General features: G+C 41.9%; 1 protein-coding gene across 1 annotated transcript; it reads right to left on the bottom strand.

Moving 5' to 3' along the window:
- Positions 1–6,186: 6,186 nt before the first annotated feature.
- fbxo31 (F-box protein 31) lies at positions 6,187–23,839 on the bottom strand. The gene is made up of 9 exons (XM_010883814.5): positions 23,128–23,839; positions 18,401–18,472; positions 15,516–15,592; positions 15,012–15,179; positions 14,613–14,687; positions 13,888–13,997; positions 13,386–13,539; positions 12,681–13,048; positions 6,187–6,969 (listed from the first exon to the last, which is right to left on the bottom strand). The coding sequence occupies exons 1-9, from the start codon at positions 23,552–23,554 to the stop codon at positions 6,747–6,749; spliced, it is 1,674 nt and encodes a 557-aa protein (XP_010882116.2). The 5' UTR covers positions 23,555–23,839; the 3' UTR covers positions 6,187–6,746.
- Positions 23,840–23,847: the final 8 nt, after the last annotated feature.

Here is a 23,847-nt window from a genome sequence, read left to right as displayed (position 1 = left end):
TGGCTAGAGCATCTCCAAAACTGCAGCCCTTGTGGGGTTTTCCCGGTCTGCAGTGGTCAGTACCTATCAAAATGTATCCAGGGAAGAAAAAGCAGTGAACCGGCGACAGGGTCATGGATGGCCAAAGCTCACTGATACACATGGGGAGCAAAGGCTGGCCCGTGTGTTCAGATCAAACAGACGAGATACTGTAGTTCAAATTGCTGAAAAGGTTAATGGTGGTACTGATAGAAAGGTGTCAGAACACACAGTGCATAGCAGTTTGTCATGTATGGGGCTACAATGGGCACGAGCATCAGAACTGGATGACGGAGCAATGGAAGAAGGTGCCCTGGTCTGATGAATCACGTTTTCTTTTACATCATGTGGATGGCCAGGTGCATATGCGTTGCTTACCTGGAGAACACATGGCACCAGGATGCTCTATGGGAAGAAGGCAAGCCACGGAGGCAGTGTGATGCTTTGGGCAATGTTCTGCTGGGAAACCTTGGGTCCTGCCTTTCACATGGATGTTACTTTGACATGTACCACCTACTTGAGCATTGTTGCAGATCATGTGCACCCTTTCTTGGCAATGGTATTCACTGATGGCATTGGCCTCTTTTAGCAGGATAATGTGCCCTGCCACAAAGCAAAAACGATTAAGGAATGGTTTGAGGAACACGAGATCAAGGTGTTGACTTGGCCTCCAAATTTCCCAGATCTCATTCGAGCATCTGTAGGATGTGCTGGACAAACAAGTCAGATCCAAGGAGGCCCCACCTCACAACTTACAGGACTTGCTGCTAACGTCTTGGTGCCAGATACCACAGCACACCTTCAGAGGTCTAGTGGAGTCCATGCCTCGATGGGTCAGGGCTGTTTTTGTGGCAAAAAAGGGAACATACACAATATTAGGCAGGTGGTCATAATGTTATGGCTGATCGGTAAAAGCGGACCAAGTAAAGCAAGTAGCTCCTTAAGTTGTTTAGTTAGAATAGGGTCCATCTGACCACTAGTGGGTTTGAAGCTCATTACTATTTTAGTGAACATGTCGAGCGGGGATTAACATTTTTCATTCTCATTGATTTTAGGACCTGACAGTTCTGCGCATTCTCAGGACAATTTAGTTTTGGAAAAGCCTGTTTATTTAGGGAGGAATATGTACCAGTGAACCCTGATCCAGGTTTACTCATCAATCATAAAGTAAATTGCTGGTGAAGGCAACTGATGTCAGCAATAGACAACTGGGACAATACTTTTGTTTCATTAATTTACATTTATAAAATCCACCAGGCAGACTGAGAAAATGGGTGCACTTATTTTAAATTGGTCCCCATAACAAGATACAAACAGCTACAAACCGAATGGAATCAATTGGTGAAAAAGATACAAAAAATATGGTAGGGAATCCTTTTTTTATTGACAAGAGAAATAGCGCCACAAAGCTCCCTGAAGTCAGATGTGAGCAGTTCAACAGGCCAACAGGTTTCCAGAAGAGTTTTGTTTTTGGGATTAACAATTTACGAAGCGCAAGAGTAAATTTATAAAGGTGATGAATTCGAACAGCAGAATACAGAAGCATTATAAGAGATATGCAATATGCTTACAAAACACAAATCAACCAAGTGTTGATGCAGAAATTCTCCCAAAAATAAAAGGTTTCAAATATATTTTTTTAATAATTTAATTATTTCATATATATAATTTACTCTATAGATTTTTTTTTGCAAATGTTAATAAAGCTGCAGTCTGATACAGAGGTACAGCTTTGAATGAAGCCTCCAATAAGTGACTGTGTGTCAGCTAGCTTCCTTTCCTTATGTCCTTCTCTCCATTATCGCTGACCTGTCGGGTGAAAGCTATATCGTGAAACAACCCTCCTAGGCCTTTCAGTCCTGTGATGAGTCAAGGAAAGAGATCCATACAGGGGTTCGGATACACAATCATCCATTGTACAGCCCGGAAAAGTGCACTTGGAATAACAGAGCCCCTTAGAGACAAATACACTTTTCACAACATAAATAATGTACAGTACTTGTTAATTAAAAGGCCATTTCCATAGCACATGTAATATCTTCATGACATCCTTATATTAACCCTTTAACTGTCTCCAGGACAAACGTCACATCTAACCTCAAAATATGACTACTACTGCTACTACTATTACTACTACTCAAATTAGAGAGTTTCTTCTTATTATGTTTAATTTGGAAACTAGAGCTCCAACAAAATATCATCAACAATGCCATCAGAATGAAAATGTGCATTTCTCATCAACATTATTACATAATTTACTTGATATATGCTCCAAATGACCTATAGAAGAAGTTATGCATTGTTTAATGTGCATAATAAATGTCAGTAAATTACATTGAAATTACTACATTTTCATGTGGTGTAACATGCATTATAAACAGGGTGGCATGGACCCTGAATGCTGACTGGTTGAAAGTTATGGTATATAAGACCCTACACGGCAGCTATTACAAAATATGTTTTGGGTTTAATTATATATTTAACCAGTTTGTACTTTTCCAGATATTTGACAAAGTGCAATATTTGATTACCATTATAGGTTTTATTTGTTTTAACTTTAGTTTTCTAACAGCCTTCAAGTAGGCAAAGTTACAGTGCCACAACACTGACCTACAGCAGCACAAAATGATATACGTTATGTAAACTGAGGCTGGAGTTGACCAATCACATTTTTTCCCCCATGTCCACTTGTGGAGTAGGTTCACATCTGTCAAGTTATGCTTTACCAGGCCATTGAGAAGACAGTTAAAGGGTTAAAAGCATCCAAAGTGATATACACACACCTAAAGGATTATTAGGAACATCTGTTCAATTTTTCATTAATGCAATTATCTAATCAACCAATCACATGGCAGTTGCTTCAATGCATTTAGGGGTGTGGTCCTGACAAGACAATCTCCTGAACTCCAAACTGAATGTCAGAATGGGAAAGAAAGGTGATTTAAGCAATTTTGAGCGTGGCATGGTTGTTGGTGCCAGACGGGTCGGTCTGAGTATTTCACAATCTGCTCAGTTACTGGGATTTTCACACACAACCATTTCAAGGGTTTACAAAGAATGGTGTAAAAAGGGAAAAACTTTCAGTATGCGGCAGTCCTGTGGGCAAAAATGCATTGTTGATCCTAGAGGTCAGAAGAGAATGGGCCGACTGATTCAAGCTGATAGAAGAGCAATTTTGACTGAAATAACCACTTGTTACAACCGAGGTATGCAGCAAAGCATTTGTGAAGCCATAACACGCACAACCTTGAGGCGGATGGGCTACAACAGCAGAAGACCCCACCGGGTACCACTCATCTCCACTACAAATAGGAAAAAGAGGCTACAATTTGCACGAGCTCACCAAAATTGGACAGTTGAAGACTGGAAGAATGTTGCCTGGTCTGATGAGTCTCGATTTCTGTTGAGACATTCAGATGGTAGAATCAGAATTTGGCATAAACAGAATGAGAACATGGATCCATCATGCCTTGTTACCACTGTGCAGGCTGGTGGTGGTGGTGTAATGGTGTGGGGGATGTTTTCTTGGCACACTTTAGGCCCCTTAGTGCCAATTGGGCATCGTTTAAATGCCACGGCCTACCTGAGCATTGTTTCTGACCATGTACATCCCTTTATGACCACCATGTACCCATTCTCTGATGGCTACTTCCAGCAGGATAATGCACCATGTCATAAAGCTCGAATCATTTCAAATTGGTTTCTTGAACATGACAATGAGTTCACTGTACTGAAATGGCCCCCACAGTCACCAGATCTCAACCCAATAGAGCATCTTTGGGATGTGGTGGAACGGGGCTTCGTGCCCTGGATGTGCATCCCACAAATCTCCATCAACTGCAAGATGCTATACCATCAATATGGGCCAACATTTCTAAGGAATGCTTTCAGCACCTTGTTGAATCAATACCACGTAGAATTAAGGCAGTTCTGAAGGCGAAAGGGGGTCAAACACAGTATTAGTATGGTGTTCCTAATAATCCTTTAGGTGAGTGTATATCATCAGGGGTGTATTCATTCTGCCAAACCGCACATAGAACTTATAAAACCTTTTGCATCAGATAATCTTTTCACTCCAAATGCTAAGTTAAATTCATTCAAAAATTGCAGTTCATGCAATAATAAAATAAGCGGTTGTAAGAATGAACTGATCATCCTTTACTCCAAACGGAAAAGCCGGCAATAGATATAGATGTGCGTCGTGTGAGCAACAATATGCTTTTGAAATTAAAACATGGAATTAACGGAATAAATACACTCCAGTCTATGAATGGCTGATGCGGCTATAGTAATGTGTACGCTAATTGGCCAATATGTTAAAAATACTAACATTCTGAAACATCCCTTCAGTATTTCCCTTTTAAAATACTTTATCCTTCAAAATTATTTAGCTAACAAAAAGTACTGTATAATTCATTTCTGTTACTCACAGGATAAATTACGTTACATTATAAGGAATTGAGTAAAGGAACACGCCTAAGATGCCATCTTTTCCATTTCCGCAATGGTATCTGCACTAAAGCGCAATGTACACTAACATACAGCCAACCAAAACGCATTACATTGTGAATAAAAGCATTAAAGGTTAAAACTGATATGCACAATGCATCCGAACATCTTGCCTGGCAACCTAAACTCCAGCCAAACATACTATAAAATGTTGTGTAATTTGGATGTCTGTCCATAGATTTTGCCCACAAAATCTTTCTGGGTCTGGAACACATTTTGCTGTTCTGATCCATCCCAGAGAAGGATGGGTTAGGCCAGGGCATGTACATGTGGATAAAGCACTGTTCTGAAAATGTTTAATTGACTTTGAAATCAAATTACCGATGACTTGTTTAGTACAACACTCCATTTCTCACCACTAACGATTTCACTAGAAGCAGTCTGAGGCTGTGTCTATTGACCTGATTATAGTTCTGGAATTCCCAACACATCAGGCATCTACGCATGGATTCGAATGTGTTTATCATGCCCACATTGTGTCCAGATTCCTACTTCCTGTTATATTTAAGTGCCCGTAAATTGATGTGAAACGTTGGCAAAAGGTAAAGGTAAAAATAACAACTTGGTTGCAGCACCTACCTAATTCACCCTGTTATTGTCCCAAAAATCTTCCTCAGGATTTTACATACTAAAAATGGAACAGAAACTCGTAGTTCTCTATGTATTCAGATGGGGGCAGTCAAGTCATTCATTTAGATTCCAGTAATACCATTCTCAGTAAAATGCAGGCAATATTCTTTCTTTCCGTTACGGTCAGGGTGTTGCAAAAGGTTTAATTTCTTGAACTATTGCGGCTGGCGAAGGTCTGCAGACAGCTAATAGGATGGCAAACATAACCCTTTACATGGCACAGTAGTCTGGCATAAGGACAGGTTGTGGCGGCAGAGCAAAGGGCGGGAAATTGATTCAGCACCTAATATTGGAAAGGGCTGCCTTGCCTCGTTCCGCTCTAGACACACTTGGTGTGACACTTGGTGGTTGGCAGGGGCATGCCTTCTCCTCCATTGCATGTGCTGGTGAATGCTTCCTGGTTAAGCGCACAGTGTGATATACAGCAGGATGGCTAGCGGGATGTTCACTGAAGGATGAATGTCACAAATTTAGAATCCCGTTAACCTGTGGTGGAGTAGTGATGAGGCACAGTCATAATCGTAAATTTAACATTACGGAGCATTTTGAGGGGAGAAAAATAGGCACAAAATAAAAAAAGTTGATTTTTGCCTTCTAAACATTAGTTAAATGGTGAGCATAGTAGGCCAGCCAACCCTAGTTGCTAGTATAATATTTTCTCCTTTCTCTCTATAATGAAAAGGTGCTTCTAGTACCCAAAACACACATTCCCTGGACTGCAGATAATAGAGTAAACACTGTTTTCAAGTGGCTGACTGTGATTGAGGAAGAAATCAGTACATTCCATCTCTGACCACCTCCTTAAGTGGTCAGCCAGTTCCAATCATATCACATAACGGTGACATTTGTGCATTCGGACCTCTCATTTTACAGCAATATGTCTATTCTTATAACAGAAGTCTCATGCATATGTTGCGTGTAGACAACCTCAGACTTAGGGATATAGACACCAGTGAAGCAGCAAAATAATTCAGTTTGAGTCATCAGGCAACCAAACATGAGGCATTAAAATTGTCACGGCATAACAGATTTAGTAGAGCAGTAGTAAATCCCTTTAATTTCCCCTTAGCTCTATGCAATACAGACAAGTGTATACGCTACAACTCAAGGAGGCACAGACAGTCTATTCCAGACTGGGGATGAAACATCATTAAATCCCTTTCTCTGGTTTAAAAAATAACAGGAAGCTTTTGACCTGTGGACATACCGCAGAAGCAGAGATAACAGGGGTGAGCAGAGGCAATGCAGGACAGGGGAAGATTAGATAAGCGATATGGTAGTAGCTCCACCCATTTCTGGTGGACTGGTGGAGTTTTTGCTATAATACTTTGATGCCTAGCCAGAAGGGGGTTAAAGGTTGCTTCTGTGTGGGACGGACTGGAGCTTATTGGGCTCGGGAAGCAGTGTGTGCATACAGCAGATGCCTTTCCTGTGTGTAGGGGGACGATACACATACTTAAGAGTGATAATTAGGGCCAAGAGTTTTTCCTAACCACGTGACCTGATAGGAAAATAACTATGGGAGATAAACTTTTACAAACAGGGGCCCAGAGGTTTTCCAGGTGAGATGTTTGGGTTGGTCCGCCCTATCAGGATGTCCAGGACTGCATGTTGCGCAGCATGGCCTCAAAGCGCTCCATGTTGGGAGCGTAGGCGTGGGCCAGCCTGTCCGTCAGGCGGCTGTACAGGCTGAATGACTTGAGCTCCAGCCAGATGAATCCAAAGCGGTCCTCGTCGAATAGGACAAACAGGCCTGGCGTGCGCTCTGGACTCGTGAAGCCATGGCCAGCAATCAGGCCCGTTCCGTAGAAGCTGAAATAAATTTGGCAAACAAATGAATTAAAAGATCCAGTTGCTAGTGAAGTCAACACAATCACCATCTTCACATTTTGCTAAATTTAAAATGGGATTTTCTGCATTATATTTTCCCAATTTATTCCACATATTCAAAGAAAATGAAAACTTTTTCCAAATTATAAACTGAGGATGTACTGATTCTGTACATATTTACACATCAGTTATTACTTCGTAGAAACATTTGAGAGCTATTATAGTCATTCAATCTTTTGGAATTACAGTAAACTGCAAAAAGGATTTGGAACATGACTCAGTCACTGTATTCCAGCACTTGGGATTTAAAATGATATAATGACTAAGGACTTAGTCAGTTTTAATTTGAGGGTATTTCCAGATAAGTTAAACCATTTTGAAAAGATCACACCTATACAGTTGTGTTCAAAAGTTTGCATACCCTTGGATAATTGGTAATATATGTAAAATCTTTAAAGAAAACATGAGTGTGCAGGCAAAACATGTATTTTATTTCTTATGGGATTCACATTCAACTGTAGGTCGTAACAGAATGGCACAATCATAAAACAAAACATGCCAACAATGATTTTTTTTTTACTGACCCCTGTTCAAAAGTCTGCATACCCTTAGTACTTATTACTGTGTATTGCCCCCTTTAGCATCAATGTCAGTGTGCAGTCTTTTGTAATAGTTGTCTATGAGGCCCCGAATTCTTTGCATGTGGTATAGCTGCCCATTCGTCTTAGGTCGTCTTGCATGAACCCCACGTTTGAGATCTCCCCAGAGTGGCTCGGTGATATTAAGGTCAGGAGACTCATGGCCACTCCAGAACCATCACCTTCTTTTGCTGTAATCACTGGAGGGTAAACTTGGTCTTGTACGTAGGGTCATTGTCATGCTGGAAAGTCCAAGATCGTCCCATGCGCAGCTTTCGTGCATTCATCTTGCCATCAACTTTCCCAAGATTCCCTGTGCCTTTAGAGCTCACACACCGCCAAAACATCAGTGAGTCATCACCATGCTTCACAGTGGAAATGGTATTCTGTTCACTATAGGCTTTGTTGACCCCTCTCCAAACATAGCGTTTATGGTTGTGACCATAAAGCTCTATTTTGGTCTTGTCACTCCAAATTACAGTGCACCAGAAGCTGTGAGGCGTGTCAAGATGTTGTCGGGCATATTATAACCATATTTGTTGCATCGGGGCAGTAAAGGCTTCTTTCTGGCAACTCGACCATGCAGCTCATATTTGTTGAAGTATCGTTGTATTGTGCTCCTTGAAACAACCACACCATCTTTTTCCAGAGCAGCCTGTATTTCACCTGAGGTTACCTGTGGGTTTTTCTTTGTATCCCGAACAATTCTTCTGGCAGTTTTGGCAGAAATCTTTCTTGGTCTACCTGTCCTTGGATTGGGATCAAGAGATCCCCAAATTTTCCAATTCTTAAAAAGTGATTGAACAGTACTGACTGGCATTTGCAAGGCTTTGGATATCTTTTTATATCCTTTTCCATCTTTATAAACTTCCATTACCTTGTTACACAGGTCTTTTGACGGTTCCTTTCTGTCCCCCATGGCTCAGTATCTAGCCTGCTCAGTGAATCCACGTGCGAACTAACTAACTAATTGCAATTTAAAAAGCCACAGGTGTGGAAAATGCACCTTTAATTGCCATTTTCACCTGTGTGTCACAGGGCCATTTGGGTGATTTCTGTTTTCATTATGATTTAAAAAGGAGCCAAACAACTATGTGATAATAAATGGCTTCATATGATCACTATCCTTAAATAAAAGACAGGTTTTTTTATTTTCAAAATCAATGCCAACATTTCACAATTTCTGCCAGGGTATGAAAACTTATGAGCACAACTGTACATACACTGAGCAGCCATAACATTATGACCATGTATACATCGATCAGCCATAACATTATGACCATGTATACATCGATCAGCCATAACATTATGACCATGTATACATCGATCAGCCATAACATTATGACCATGTATACATCGAGTTTGAAGTCTGCGATCCACAGACACAGTCAGATGCTGTGTACTATCTGCCCTGGTGATGCTCTGACATGCCTTGTTTCAGGGTCTTTTTGCCTTCAGACTTGTCTTCAAGACTCCTTTTCTCTGCAATACTCTTCTCTTTCCATCACACTTGTACAGGTTCTCTCTCATCTTTCCAAAGCACGTTGTTTTCAGACTTTGTTGACGCTTACCAGAGGCTTGCATCTTGTTGTGTATCCACTGAAGTATTGTTGGTGTAATCTATGCCTTGCTCCTGGAGAGTATTACTGACTGGTTCAACTATTAAGGATTTTTCTTCACCATTGAATGTATTCCTCGGTCACCCTCAATAGCTGTCTTCCTTGGTGTAGCAAATCATTTGCCACTGCTGTCCCAAACAGTTGTCAGATACCAGCAATAGACAACAAATGAAAATGCAAAGCCTACAAAAAAGACTGGACATTGACAGCTCTAGTGCATGCACTAATAATAAACAGCTGTGAAGCCAATGATTAAAATACCATATTTACCACCTTTTAGTGTAAATCCATTATAGATGAAAATACCCTCAAATTAAAGTTGACAGTTTGCACATTAACCCCATGGCATAATTAAATATTAATTAAGGCACTTTTTGTAGCACCTAGCTGACCACCACTGTCTAGGTTTGAGCATAATGGGCAATGCAAACCAGGCAACTTTAAGCGACATTGTCTGCAGGGATTTCTTTGTGTCATTGCACTCTAGCTTCTCCCTCAGGCAGCTCAGACGCATGCAAAGCTACAAGCGGTTTAGAGAAAAATATTTTATTGCCACTGAGCGAAGTTGTGTTTTGTGGACTGCGGTTTCAACTCAATCTCTCTCAGGTTAACTAACTCAGTTTTTTCATCAATGCTAAATTTTACGTTACATTACGAACCAAGCCAGCTCCATTCGTCATTGTCCATGCCTATTCATTTATAGTACGTTCACGGTTACTTACCGTCAAAGACACAGTTCCAGGTTAAGTTAATGCATTTATTATAGGTTTTCAGCTAAAGTACTGCAGCATAACAAACACAAACATTTGGCCCACACACTTGTTCCTCAGTTGTTTTAGAGGTAGCCGCCTATCATGGGCGTGTCCAAACTATTCCACGGAGGGCCGTGTGTCTGCATGTTTTCGCTCTCTCCTTGTACTTAATTGACTAATTAGGTTACTAACTGGTTAGTTTCTACCCTCACCTGGTTGTTTAGGTGTGAACTGAGAACCAATTTATAGGAAAAAACAAAAACCCGCAGACACATGGCCCTCCGTGGAATGGTTTGGAAATCCCTGTTATAAACTAAAAACATGTATTGCTGTGTACCACGTCAATCCAACTAGTTTTGTAATCATTTACGGCGAATCTATATGATGATGTTTTCTGAATTGCATAATATACTTACCTGTTTTAAGAAGGAATTGTATATTCGGTATTGTTAGTGTACTTACCTGTTACATGCGTAAAGTGGAGCCCCCCTTTGTGTAAGCGACTTGGGTTAGTCCATAGGAGGGTAAGGTGGGCTCTGTTAATTCAGCAGAGGGATGGAGATCTTTAAGTGTGACGTTGGCATATAGCCATTATGCTGTGGAAGTTTGCTGTTTCAGAAAAGACTAGCTGTGCACATTTTTGGCATTCTCAGCTCAACCTGTTAAAGGTTTCATTCATTGTTTTTTTTTCTCCATTGTTTTTGCCCACTGAATATTGGTGGTGCCACACTTGGCACTATAACAACAACAAAAAAGCCAACATTTAGAACATTGTTGTCCTGTCCTGTCCTGTCCTGGCATCCCTAGACCCTCAGTATTGTTTTTCTACCAAGCAGAATTACTTTGTGGATTCTCAGGAGGAAAACCTGTTGGAATCATTGGGGTGCCAGGACCAAGAAAAGGTTAGACAGGGCGGAGCAGGAGTTGCCCTCCCATAAGAGACCAGAGAAGGCAGAGCAAAGAACTTGAATAGGGATGTATGGTTTGAGCAATGCCTGAAAGAGGGGGCCGGAGGCTGGTGGCAGTTTCCCTTGCTGCTTTGTAGGCAAGTACCATTGGCTTCTAGTGGATATAGTTGAACAAGCCAGTATTACGCCGAGTTGAACAAGCCAGAATTACGCTGAGGAGCATGGCGCATGGGAGAACTTGGAAAAGGAGCTGCAGTCTTCTGGATAAGTTTGTGATGGCATAAGCAGGGGGCCCTACCAACATACAGCTCTGGAAAAAATTAGGAGATCACTGTACCTTTTTCTTTCCCTTCCAAAAAAGTTGAAAAGGAAGGTTTTGAGTGAGGAACAGAAGCGTTCAATTTGCTGTGGTCTCTTAATTTTAACCCTTCTGTTCCTCACTCACAACCTTCCTTTTTGACTTTTTTGGAAAGGAAAGAAAAAGTTGCAGTGGTCTCTTAATTTTTTCCAGAGCTGTAGTTGCAGTAGGCTAGACATTAGATGACAAGTACCTGGATTAGTACTTCTGCTGCTTCCTTGTAGTTTACAGATTTTGAAGAGCATGAAACCGCAGAAGCTTGTCACCACTGTTGTTCAGGAACACGCCAAGGCTCTTCGTATTCTGAGGGACACTGCAAAATTGTCAACATTATGGAGAAGGTGTTTCAGTAGGCAGGCCTTCCACCAACTCCCACCTTGTCAAGGTTGATCTTGATGCGGTGGGCCGACATCCAAGCAGAGACGTCTGCCAAACACAGAAATGTGTCTCGGCCTCTTGGGTTACAGAAAAATAATGGTCATCTGCATTGCAGTGAAAGGGAGAGACCATGCGAGGATATGCAGGAGCTAAGTGAGAAGAGCAGAGGGTCTAGAACACAGCCCAGTAGTCGGAGCTAGAACAGCAGACATGGACCCTTTCTCTGTCACCTGGTAAGAGCATCCTGCCAGGTAGGATGGAATCCAAGAGTGTGGAGATGCTGAGACGCCCATCTTTTTGAGTGTAAAGAGGAGGATCTGATGGTTCACACTGTCCAAGGCAGTGTATAGATCTAGGAGGATGACAACAGAAGGTCACGTATGTACGTGCGTACAGCCTCAGGTCACGTATGTACGTGCGTACAGCCTCAGGTCACGTATGTACGTGCGTACAGCCTCAGGTCACGTATGTACGTGCGTACAGCCTCAGGTCACGTATGTACGTGCGTACAGCCTCAGGTCACGTATGTACGTGCGTACAGCCTCAGGTCACGTATGTACGTGCGTACAGCCTCAGGTCACGTATGTACGTGCGTACAGCCTCAGGTCACGTATGTACGTGCGTACAGCCTCAGGTCACGTATGTACGTGCGTACAGCCTCAGGTCACGTATGTACGTGCGGACAGCTTGAGGTCACGTATGTACGTGCGTACAGCCTCAGGTCACGTATGTATGTGCGTACAGCCTCAGGTCACGTATGTACGTGCGTACAGCCTCAGGTCACGTATGTACGTGCGTACAGCCTCAGGTCACGTATGTACGTGCGTACAGCCTCAGGTCACGTATGTACGTGCGTACAGCCTCAGGTCACGTATGTACGTGGACCATGACAGGCTCCTTCCTTTGCAGATCGTTCCTAAGAGTGCAGGGCCTATTTTTTTTTTCTATAATCATATTCATTTTGACAGTGTTGTTTGCATGGGTGTGCAAACCTATGACAGCGTGAGCAACTCAAACATAATTCAGATGGATGGACTCACCACATTTTGCAGGTACGGGGGTATACCTCGTTGCGGGCCATGACTCCCAGAGGCAGAATGAACGGCTGGGCATCAGAGGGAGCACTGCTGCTGCTACTGGGCCCAGGCCGAGGGCTCTCTGACTGGGCATCCATAGCAGCCTCTAGACTTTCTGCCCCAGCATCACCTGCTACAGCCCCATCCCCGTTTGGGGCCCTCTGGGGGGCCACGTCCGGGCTCTGTGGCTCCTGCTGCGCCTCCTCGTGCATCCCCAGCACAAGGCGAGACAGCTCCTCTACGCTGCGCTGGTGCTCCAGGTCCGGCAGACGCACAGGCCGGTTCAGGTCCACATCGAGCGTTAACTGGCCTGCCGGGACATTCGGGTCCCCCTGAGAGGGAGGAGGACAGGCAGGGTCATGTTCATTGGCGCTAAATAGGCACTATTTTAAAGGATAAATGATAACTGCATGTGTCCCTTTTCCATTTGAAAAGGTAACCTGAAGTGAGCAGAATCAGACCTGTAGATTACACAACGGAAACACTAGGCCTCTAGGCCTGACTGACCACTAGGCCAACCAACGATTTTTTTGGTGCTCTAAACATCACAGAAGAGGTTGGATTTGGGAGCAGTAGGGTGGAAGCAGGTACGTTTTAAGCGATAGGGTGAAAGCGGTTGGGTGATTGCTGTAGAGACCAGCTGGGATGCACTTGGGCCAAGCGACTCACGGTAAGCTTGGTGGCTCTGAAACGAGACCCATGGAAGCTGAGCATGACGATCTCTAGGCCATGGCTGCCATAGGTGCCTTTGAACAGACCCGGCTGCAACAGGTCAGAGGGCAGCCGTGGGGGGAGGTAGATCCGTCGGTACGTCAGACAGTTACTGGAGGAACACAAAATAATCATAACTGAACGCGAGTGTGAAGTTGCCATTAATAACCCGTCTTCCCAAACCAATCCATTACAGAATTATTTGACAATGAGGCAAATTCATAGTTTCAGATAATGGCTTGATACTTCTTCCAGTATCAAGTATGCATATATTACAACCGGAATGTATAGATGTGCAATGAAGGCAAATGCATTTCACTCGAGTTCCCTTTATTCAATATTAGGTTTTTGGATAAAAATTTGAAAACATTCAATTACAAAAAAACTACTATATTTGAGTTCAACCCAGGCTAGCGTGATAGAACTGGATTGGCAAGACTGCGTTATAAGAAAGACCTACTCATATTGACTTGTGTATATGAACTTCATGAGGATCAGCTCCTGCATGTGCTCATGGAAGATGTCCTCCAGCGTCCTCCCCCACTCCTCCTCCAGCCATGTGCGGAACTCCTGTTAACAAAATATTAAAGCTCCATGATCACGTCCACTTACCAATACAAACCATTGAAATAAAATGCCATTAAACTGTCCCATCTTGGTAAAATGCATATCAGCCACTCTAGCCTGCTTTATCTATTTAACGACTTGATTCAAACCTAATATCAGTATGATAGCATGATAGGAATATTGAGGTTTAATATTTTTGTAAAACAAACTAAAGAAATAATAAAAATAATAATAATCAGGCATAGTACAAACCCATAGCATAAAAGAGCATACAAATAAAACAATCACATTTCAGATGGCTAAATGATTATTAAAAGATTAATAAAAGTTTTTTTTAGACCAAATGTAAAAGTGGTCTATGTTGATGCAAGTTTGAAGCAAGATTTTCTGGCAGTTTGTTCCAACTCTGCACACCATAATGAGTAAACACTGCCTCACCAGCCTGTCTTTATTCTGGGAACGGTGATCAGACCAGACCCTGATGACCTGAGGGGTCTAGAGGGCCCATACTGAGAGAGAAGGTCTGAGATGTTACTTGGTCCCGAACCATTGAGTGATTTCTAGACGGGTATAGAGGAGTAGCAGTAACAAAGTGTAGCAAAGAGACCACTTCCTCACCTCCTGCCTGCCCCCTGGCATGCGGTGATGGTCTGTTTGGTTGCACTTAGTCGAGAACTCGTCCTTTTTCCCAATCTGGAAATCAGAAGACATAGTAGCTTTTATCACAAAGCCATGACCACCTCATAGGTAACATTTAAGCCCTTTTTTTTGTATCTGCTAAATTATAGATCTGTCCGTTTCCACCACTTTAACCCCTGCGTTGTCCTTCTAACCCAACTGTTTTTCCAACAGGCACCACCGAGTTAGGAATGCCGTAGTGCCTACTGGGGAGTGAAAGTGCTACAAACGTCATTAGTCATCTGGGTGGAGCCTGACGCGATAGATCAGTCAATAAATGTTAATACTGAACAAACAAACGATCAAAAGAACCCAAGGGGGCGCTTCGTGTGAACCCACCTGTATGTCTCCCTTGTGAGGGCCTTTGTGTCCGTACATGCACTCCACCACGGCCCTGTTGCTCTCCCACATGTGGATGCGGAAGAGTGGCCGTCGCCTCATGGGGTCCTCCACCCGAGGATCGTGGGGGGGCAGGTACATCCAGCCAATGATGAACAACCCGTCAACCTCCACAAGGACGGTTGGTTTTAGGATAAAGGGAGAAAAAGAAAAGGCAGCCACTTAACACAATATATACAGTATTTAATAGTTCATTACATTTCTATTATGTTAAGTAAGCTTCATACAAGATGTGTTCAAACATGCAGAACTATTTTATGCCTTTCTAAAACTGGATGGGGATAGTTTGTATATATAGCTCTGAAAATAAAATGCAGTGGTCTCTTTATTACTTCCAGAGCTATATAGCTATAATACACACACACACACAATCTGAATGTGATGGAGAATAAACATAATTGTGTGTGTGTGTGTGTGTGTGTGTGTGTGTGTGTAATTACATACCTCTACGTTGAGCAGCCCTCCATATGGGCCTATGTCAGGCTGCCAGAGACCCAGGATGTGCCTATATGGGTGCAGCACTGCAACAACACACCAGTGTTACAGAGGTTAACAGAAAGACCAGTGTTCTGAAAACTAAGGAGATAACATGCACGTGCACGCTAACATAATATGCCAAAAATACAACAGAATACAGTAGGAAAGCACAAGACTGATTCATTAATTAGTTATATTCTTAATTTAAGTCTTAAGAATATAGAAGCGACAGCCTTGTTCTACATTGTAACTGACCAGTAACAGGGTAGTAGGCGTTGACATAGCCAGCATGTAGCTGTCACTGTAATCACTAACCACACTGGCTAGCATGACCAGCTCATCCTTTTTCAGTTCCTTTTTCAGTAGTCAGATAAATGTCCAGGGCAGTCGTGTACCCTGCAAGCTGTATGTTAATCCGCCCCCAGTCCAAGGATCAGAGGTGCAGATTCACCACTTCAAAACCTCATGCACTCAGTAACCCCATGGCACTGGTTACAACATCAAATAACCGCACATAGAAGTCAGTCACACACTAGCATGTTAAATGCGATGGGAGTGAACTCTGTGGGCTCTACTCTGCTCTGTCTCAGGGCGGTTTGCGATTGTTTAGTCTACCTTTGGTGGTCTGGTGTCTTTAGGCGAAGTGGGTGGAGCAAATTCCTAGTTGGTTTGCCCCGTTCTAAATTATCTTTGGACAGTGCCACAATGTCATGGGACGACCCCTGTCTCAGTCCCAAGTTTGTACACTGCAATATTTTATGGGCCAGGAGACTAAGGTCAGTTTGAATGATATGCTGAGGTATCCTTTATGATTTCCATTTTCTCTGGTGTCTTGTTGAATATTAGGAAGACCTGAGTTCCTGAGACACGCCTTAAAACTACCTGGCCTGGAGACTCTTGACTGTCTCTTTCCATAGTCCACCTGGTTGTGTTGCACAGCCAACTGGTCATCTGAAAGTAATGCATTATTTTATTCTATTCAATGTTTCTGACCCTAATTGTGTTTTTTTCCTTAGCTGCTGTTCATCAATTGTTGTTTATGCTTTAGGGGTTTATGGTGGCAATATCTACATGCACTTTCAGACAACTACTGGCTTTCAAAAAGAAAAACATCGATACATCCACACGTGTTCAGGCCATCAGGTTAGGCATTGGCAGCTCTACATACAGTGAATGTACACATCCCTGTAGTCCATGTGCTCATAGTCCGGTAGGAGCTTCATAAAGCGGCCAGACTTCACACGAAGGTTTACACCTGGACAGGTACACCACAACAGTGAAGCCTGTATCTCTGTGGCATGTCTCCTTTCCTGTGTGTTGACTGTCCCTGTCCTTGTATTGATCATGTTGTCCTGTCCAATGAATGTCCTGTCCTGTGTGTCCAGTGTGCTGTCCTGTGTGTCCAGTGTGCTGTCCTGAGTGTCCAGTGTGCTGTCCTGTGTGTCCAGTGTGCTGTCCTGTGTGTCCAGTGTGCTGTCCTGTGTGTCCAGTGTGCTGTCCTGAGTGTCCAGTGTGCTGTCCTGTGTGTCCAGTGTGCTGTCCTGTGTGTCCAGTGTGCTGTCCTGAGTGTCCAGTGTGCTGTCCTGTGTGTCCAGTGTGCTGTCCTGAGTGTCCAGTGTGCTGTCCTGAGTATCCAGTGTGCTGTCCTGTGTGTCCAGTGTGCTGTCCTGAGTGCTGAGTGGCTGCTAAATGTGGTCGTAATAAACAGACACATTTAAATTTTTGTCCTACAAATAAGGCTCTGACTTTTTTTAAAGCTACAAAAGATTCTGACCCCACTAATTACACTTATATATCTTTACATATTACCCATTTCAGAGACATTTACTGATTGCAACTTACAGTTAGTGCAATCATAAGATGGCTAGGTGGGAAAACCACACAAGTGCTTAGAGTAAGTACTCTATGCAGTTGCAACAGTATTAGCAAAGTGAGTGTTCAGACCTATTATGATTACAAAATCAGACTGGCATTGTCAATTCTTACCAATTGCTACAATCAAAGTAAACAGTGGTTGTTTATTTCATTTTCATTTTTTTACATGACAAGACCAATTGTTGATATAGAAACTATGGTCATTGGACAAAAACCTTTGACAACCTGTTGTCCAGCATCCATCTAGTGTCTATCTGTCCATGTTTCGCAAACATAAATAAACATCCTACTATCCAAGTATAGACTTTGGTAGATTGGCAGGTAGAATGTTTATTTACCAACCTGATCAGTGGTCACATGGGACACTACACCATGCAAGCGTTTCACTGTTTTGAAACAAAACATTGTAAAATCTCCATAGTTAATTATTTTAGTACAGGACAAGGTTTAATCTGTGCATTTGAAACCAGCTGTTAGAGTTTAATTTTAACTCTTGTAGTTCTCTGTGCTTTTTGAAAGCAAAAATAATGAATATATAATGCCTTTGTCACAGAGTTGTGCAGGTACACAAATGTCTAACTTTACGTTACACCCTTCTTGGCTGTGGGATAATTAATGTTTCTAGCTAACTACTGGCTAAAAATATTTGTTGGCTAGCTAATAGCTAGGTGTAACACTTCAGGGACTGAATTTAGCCTGTTTTATTAAAACATGGAATAATGAGGAATAATTTCTGTTCAGCCGGTTAAAACAAGGAATAATGAGGAAGCATTTCAGTTCTGCCGGTTAAGGGCTTGCCCATACAGCTAACAACGTCATAGTCAAGCTTCCCCATTCAGGAATGTAACTTAACTGTGAATGTAACTTAAATCTCTATGAAAAATCACCACACCATTAAAATACCTTTCAGATTCACAGCATGACCAATTTGCCAGATTTCAGGCTTGGTATAAAAGGTGTATAAGAAAATGACTCACATTTGGCATAAAGCTCCCGACTGGACACACCCACCACCTCCATCTTGCGCAAATCTTCCCTCATGCCAAATTCTGCGGGAGAAGGAAAGAGAGACACTGCCATTTGACACTGAAGACCAGTGAGTGATCCCTTACAAAACCCAGACAGAGAAAAAGAACCAGTTTGTCTAGGGTGTTCTAGTGGTCGAAGCCATTTCATCCTGTGTACTGCTACAGCATAGATCAGCATGTTCTGCTGTAAGTGCCCCCATCCCTGACAATGAGGCAAATCCCCATTATGCTGATCAAAAAGTTTATGTTTTTGTCAGACCACAAACCTTTCACCCACATGCCTACAGAAGCCCTTTGGTGTTTTTTTGACAAACTCCAAACAGGATTTAAGATAGGCTTTCTTGGGTAGTTGCTACTTGATATACCACCATAGAAGCCAGAGTTTTTGAGGGCTTGCAATATTGTTGTTCCTTGCACGCTTTGACCGGTCTTGGCCATAAAAGCTTTTAGCTCTGTCAAAGTTACCAGTGGCTTTTACCTAGACTCTGTTCAGTCTCCTACTTGCTTGGGCATCTTGTTTGGTGCCTTATCTAAGAAGGGTGCCAGACATCTTCTACGTCTTAATAATCATCTTGACTGTATATACCCATCCACACGTTGGGCCACACCTATTAACACTACAAGAATTGTTTTAACAAAATGTTAATGTAAATAACATTTACATAATATGTAAATACAATTTTCTATTTACACTTGCCACAAGAATGTGTTGCGTTGTTATTTCAGACTGGCTTCATGGGGGCATATGCAAAGTATTACATAAATCTTTGAAAGATTCATTTGTAAAATGGCGTACAGGCCAGCCACTCGGGACAGTGGAGCAGTAAGTCAAATAGAGTGGATTTTTGGTGGGAGTCCTGGTCAGGGATAATGGACTTGCGGAAACGTCTCAGAGTCCAAACCCTACTCCGATGGAAGCAAGGTTGAATCCAAGCAGAGGCCACAAATTCCAACCCTAACCTTATCCCCAATACGGTAAGGCCAGACCCTTAAACAAAACCTTGAATTTAAATTTTGTAAAATATGTGTAAATTCGATACAGCTTTGAAAAATATTTTTGGTTTTGGTAACGTATTTTAATGTAACCTAAATTAACATAACATATCATACAAAATTTGTGTTTCACAGATATACATATAATGTCATCATCAAAATAATAATATATTGAGCTAATGTTTTTTATTCATGTTCTTTATTTTTACGTATAAAAGATAATTAAATATCAGGAATTTTAGTATGCGTTTGAAGTACTTGTTTTAATCATCTATTCTGCATTACAAATCGGTCTACAACTCCTCTTCCAGCTGGCTTTGATGCGACAAGATGTGCAAGGTGGAGTAGCGATATGAATCTTTGCAACAGGTCAAATGAATTCAATTACTTCATTGCTTGCTTTCTCTTAAATTGGCCAAAATAAATACTCAAGGTCTTGTTTTAAAAGGACATGTCATCTTTGATTATTCAATAATTACTCAACTGAAATTGACAAACATAGAGGTATAACCATCTAATATACAAAGCACCATTTAATCAACCTGGTATCCCAATTAGATATGCTATATTACCTGTATAGCACAATAGTGTAATCAACTCATATTAATATGCTGCATGTAGTACTTGCTAATTTATTAGTTATCATCTCCATTGTCATTCCCTTCATACATTTGTTGTCTTTAAGTCTTTATCTTATAATGTAGCCTAAGAATAAACAGCACAGTAAGTCATATATTGGGCTCAGACATAAGGGGGAGCTGTATACTATGAGAAGCCGCCTAGGCCAAAATTGAATACTTCACTTGCACATACATATATACACTGGTACTAAACACTTGCACATACAGTGGGGAGAAAAAGTATTTGATACACTGCCGATTTTGCAGGTTTTCCTACTTACAAAGCATGTAGAGGTCTGTAATTTTTATCATAGGTACACTTCAACTGTGAGAGATGGAATCTAAAACAAAAATCCATAAAATCCCATTGTATGATTTTTAATAATAATTCATTTGAATTTTATTGCATGACATAAAGTATTTGATCACCTACCAACCAGTAAGAATTCCAGCTCTCACAGACCTGTTAGTTTTTATTTAAGAAGCCCTCCTGTTCTCCACTCATTACCTGTAATAACTGCACCTGTTTGAAGTCGTTACCTGTATAAAAGACACCTGTCCACACGCTTATTCAAACAGACTCCAACCTCTCCACAATGGCCAAGACCAGAGAGCTGTGTAAGGACATCAGGGATAAAATTGTAGACCTGCACAAGGATGGGCTACAGGACAATAGGCAAGATTACGGTCAATCTCCCTCGGTCTGGTGCTCCATGCAAGATCTCACCTCGTGGGGCATCAATGATCATGAGGAAGGTGAGGGATCAGCCCAGAACTACATGGCAGGACCTGGTCAATGACCTGAAGAGAGCTGGGACCACAGTCTCAAAGAAAACCCTTAGTAACACACTACGCCATCATGGATTAAAATCCTGCAGCACACGCAAGGTCCCCCTGCTCAAGCCAATACATGTCTAGGCCCATCTGAAGTTTGCCCATCTGGATGATCCAGAGGAGGAATGGGAGGAGTTCATGTGGTCTGATGAGACAAAAATAGAGCTTTTTGGTCTAAACTCCACTTGCCGTGTTTGGAGGAAGAAGAAGAATGAGTACAACCCCAAGGACACCATCCCAACCGTGAAGCATGGAGGTGGAAACATCATTCTTTGGGGATGCTTTTCTGCGAAGGGGACAGGACGACTGCACCGTATTGAGGGGAGGATGGATGGGGCCATGTATTGCGAGATCTTGGCCAACAACCTCCTTCCCTCAGTAAGAGCATTGAAGATGCGTTGTGGCTGGGTCTTCCAGCATGACAACGACCTGAAACACGCAGCCAGGGTAACTAAGGAGTGGCTCCGTAAGAAGCATCTCAAGGTCCTGGAGTAGCCTTGCCAGTCTCCAGACCTGAACCCAATTGAAAATCTTTGGAGGGAGCTGAAAGTCCGTATTGCCCAGCGACAGCCCCGAAACCTGAAGGATCTGGAGAAGGTCTGTATGGAGGAGTGGGCCAAAATCCCTGCTGCAGTGTGTGCAAACCTGGTCAAGAACTCTCTCTGTAATTGCAAACAAAGGTTTCTGTACCAAATATTAAGTTCTGCTTTTCTGATGTATCAAATACTTATGTATTTATGCAATAAAATGCAAATTAATTACTTAAAAATCATACAATGTGATTTTCTGGATTTTTGTTTTAGATTCCGTTACTCACAGTTGAAGAGTACCTATGATAAAAATGACAGACTTCTACATGCTTTGTAAATGGGAAAACCTGCAAAATCAGCAGTGTTTCAAATACTTGTTCTCCCCACTGTACATATATACTTCACTTGCACATATATACTTGTACTTCCCTTGCGCATACATGCATTCTTCACTTGCACATACATGCATTCTTCACTTGCGCATACATATATACTTCACTTGCGGATACATATATACTTCACTTGCCTCTGCCAGGAGATTGTGACTTTGCAGTGGATTGAATTTCAACAACATGACAATGGGCCCAAACATACATAAAAATCAACTCAGATGGTTGCAGGAACACAAAATCATTGTTTTACAATGGCCATCTCCGGACATCAGATCCAATTGAAAACGTATGGTCTAAATAGTAGAGGGCAGTGCAGAAGGACTATCAAGGATCTGCATGGACGAGTGGTCCAAGATCCCTCCAAAAGTGTGTGTGAACCTTACAGATAAAGTCTCAGTGCTGTTTTCTATTCCAGGGGTGATTTTGAAACTTTTACAGAAAGAAATAAAACTAATCAATGAAATGTTTTGTGTTTGAAAGATTGCGTTGTCATTAAAGTATACAACTCCCCCTTATGTTTGAGTGCAAAGCATGAATCATTATTTGTGTTGTTTATTTTTTGCATTCATTTTCTTAATTTTGATGAAGCCAATACTTCTTTGAGCTGTGTCGTTCAAATCTCCATAAACAGCATGTTCTTACATGACTTTGCAAAAGAACAAAAAGATTAACCTTAGAATACTTTATTAATATTCATTACTAGTTCATCAATAAAGTATACTACATAAAGTATACGGTGGAATCTATTGTTTTTCGTGAAGAACAAAGTCAATGAGCGTAGTTAACATAATGGATTCCTATTACTACACATTGTTGAGCTAAAAACAATGTATAATATGCATTAAACTGTAATCCATGCGTATTGCTAGAAACCTGTGACACAGTGATAGCGTTAAGTTCAAGGTGGAAATCAGACCGGTATTGTAGAATTAATATTTTAATATTTTATAGCTTAAATATAAACAAACAAAAAAATACGTTTTATTGCAAATTCTCTTAATGGTATGTTCCAAACAAAGGTTGGAATAGCGAATTTCATAACGGCAAAGTTCCATCTCTGTGTCGGTAATCGACTGGTCGATAAGAAAGCTTTTAGAAAAATAATTCATTGATTTGCTCGGACCCTAAAAAACATGAATTGATTTGTAGAAACTGCAGATCAAGAAAGCAACCTAGCCAATTCCCTGCAACCCACAGATGAACATACATCAGGTTACTTACAATTCCCGTTAAGACACGATATAATTATATTTCACGTATTTCTGTCGACAATAATGCTAAGTGATAATTCTATTATTATTATTTACCCTCTGTGCATCGCCTTCTCCAAACGGTTTCCGTGTTGAGGATTTGTCTGAATTTCTTGCAGACGAGTGCCAGGGTTGGTAGCTCAGTGCCCGGCAGTGAGGAGAATATTTCCACTAAAAGCTCCGGTGGCAGATGCAATAGGGACTGAGGATTCGGTGGCCCGGTGTTTACAACGGCCTCATACGAAAGTCTCTTAACATTGGAACTGCCAAATTCACCAATCGCGTTATGGGCCACACTCGGCCCTGCTGCGGCGGAGAGGATTTCTGGGCCGCAACCATTGCTGATCACTGTTTTGCCCACAATCCGCTCCTCTTCCTCTTCGTCCATATCGGAGTCGCTTCCTTGGTCGGGTTGATTATGCCGCTGTCGCCGCCTGCACCTCCGCGACTGACCCACTCCGCAGAGCCTGGCACACACAGCCATCCGTAGTAGTCACCAAAGGGGTAACATTACATCACCAGAAAAGCTGGTACACACTGCTGATACTAACAGTGACGGTAGAGAAAGATGCAGTCTTTAAGCCGTATCTTCCCCGTGCTTGCGTGCCTGGGTGGAAACGTAGCTATGACGCAATCTCGAAGTAGGGTTGTAAGATACGGTATTCTAAGTTGACTGTTCAATGTTGACAATTTCAACCAGAGAAACGTTCATGTGTATAAATATGTGCACATTGATAAATGCAGTTAGGTGTGTAAATTAAAATAAATGTAGATATG

Source organism: Esox lucius, chromosome 19 (genome assembly GCF_011004845.1).
Source record: "Esox lucius isolate fEsoLuc1 chromosome 19, fEsoLuc1.pri, whole genome shotgun sequence".
Taxonomy (NCBI): Eukaryota; Metazoa; Chordata; class Actinopteri; order Esociformes; family Esocidae; genus Esox; species Esox lucius.
Note: the sequence above shows the minus strand (reverse complement) of the source record. Positions and strands in the feature narration are given on the sequence as shown.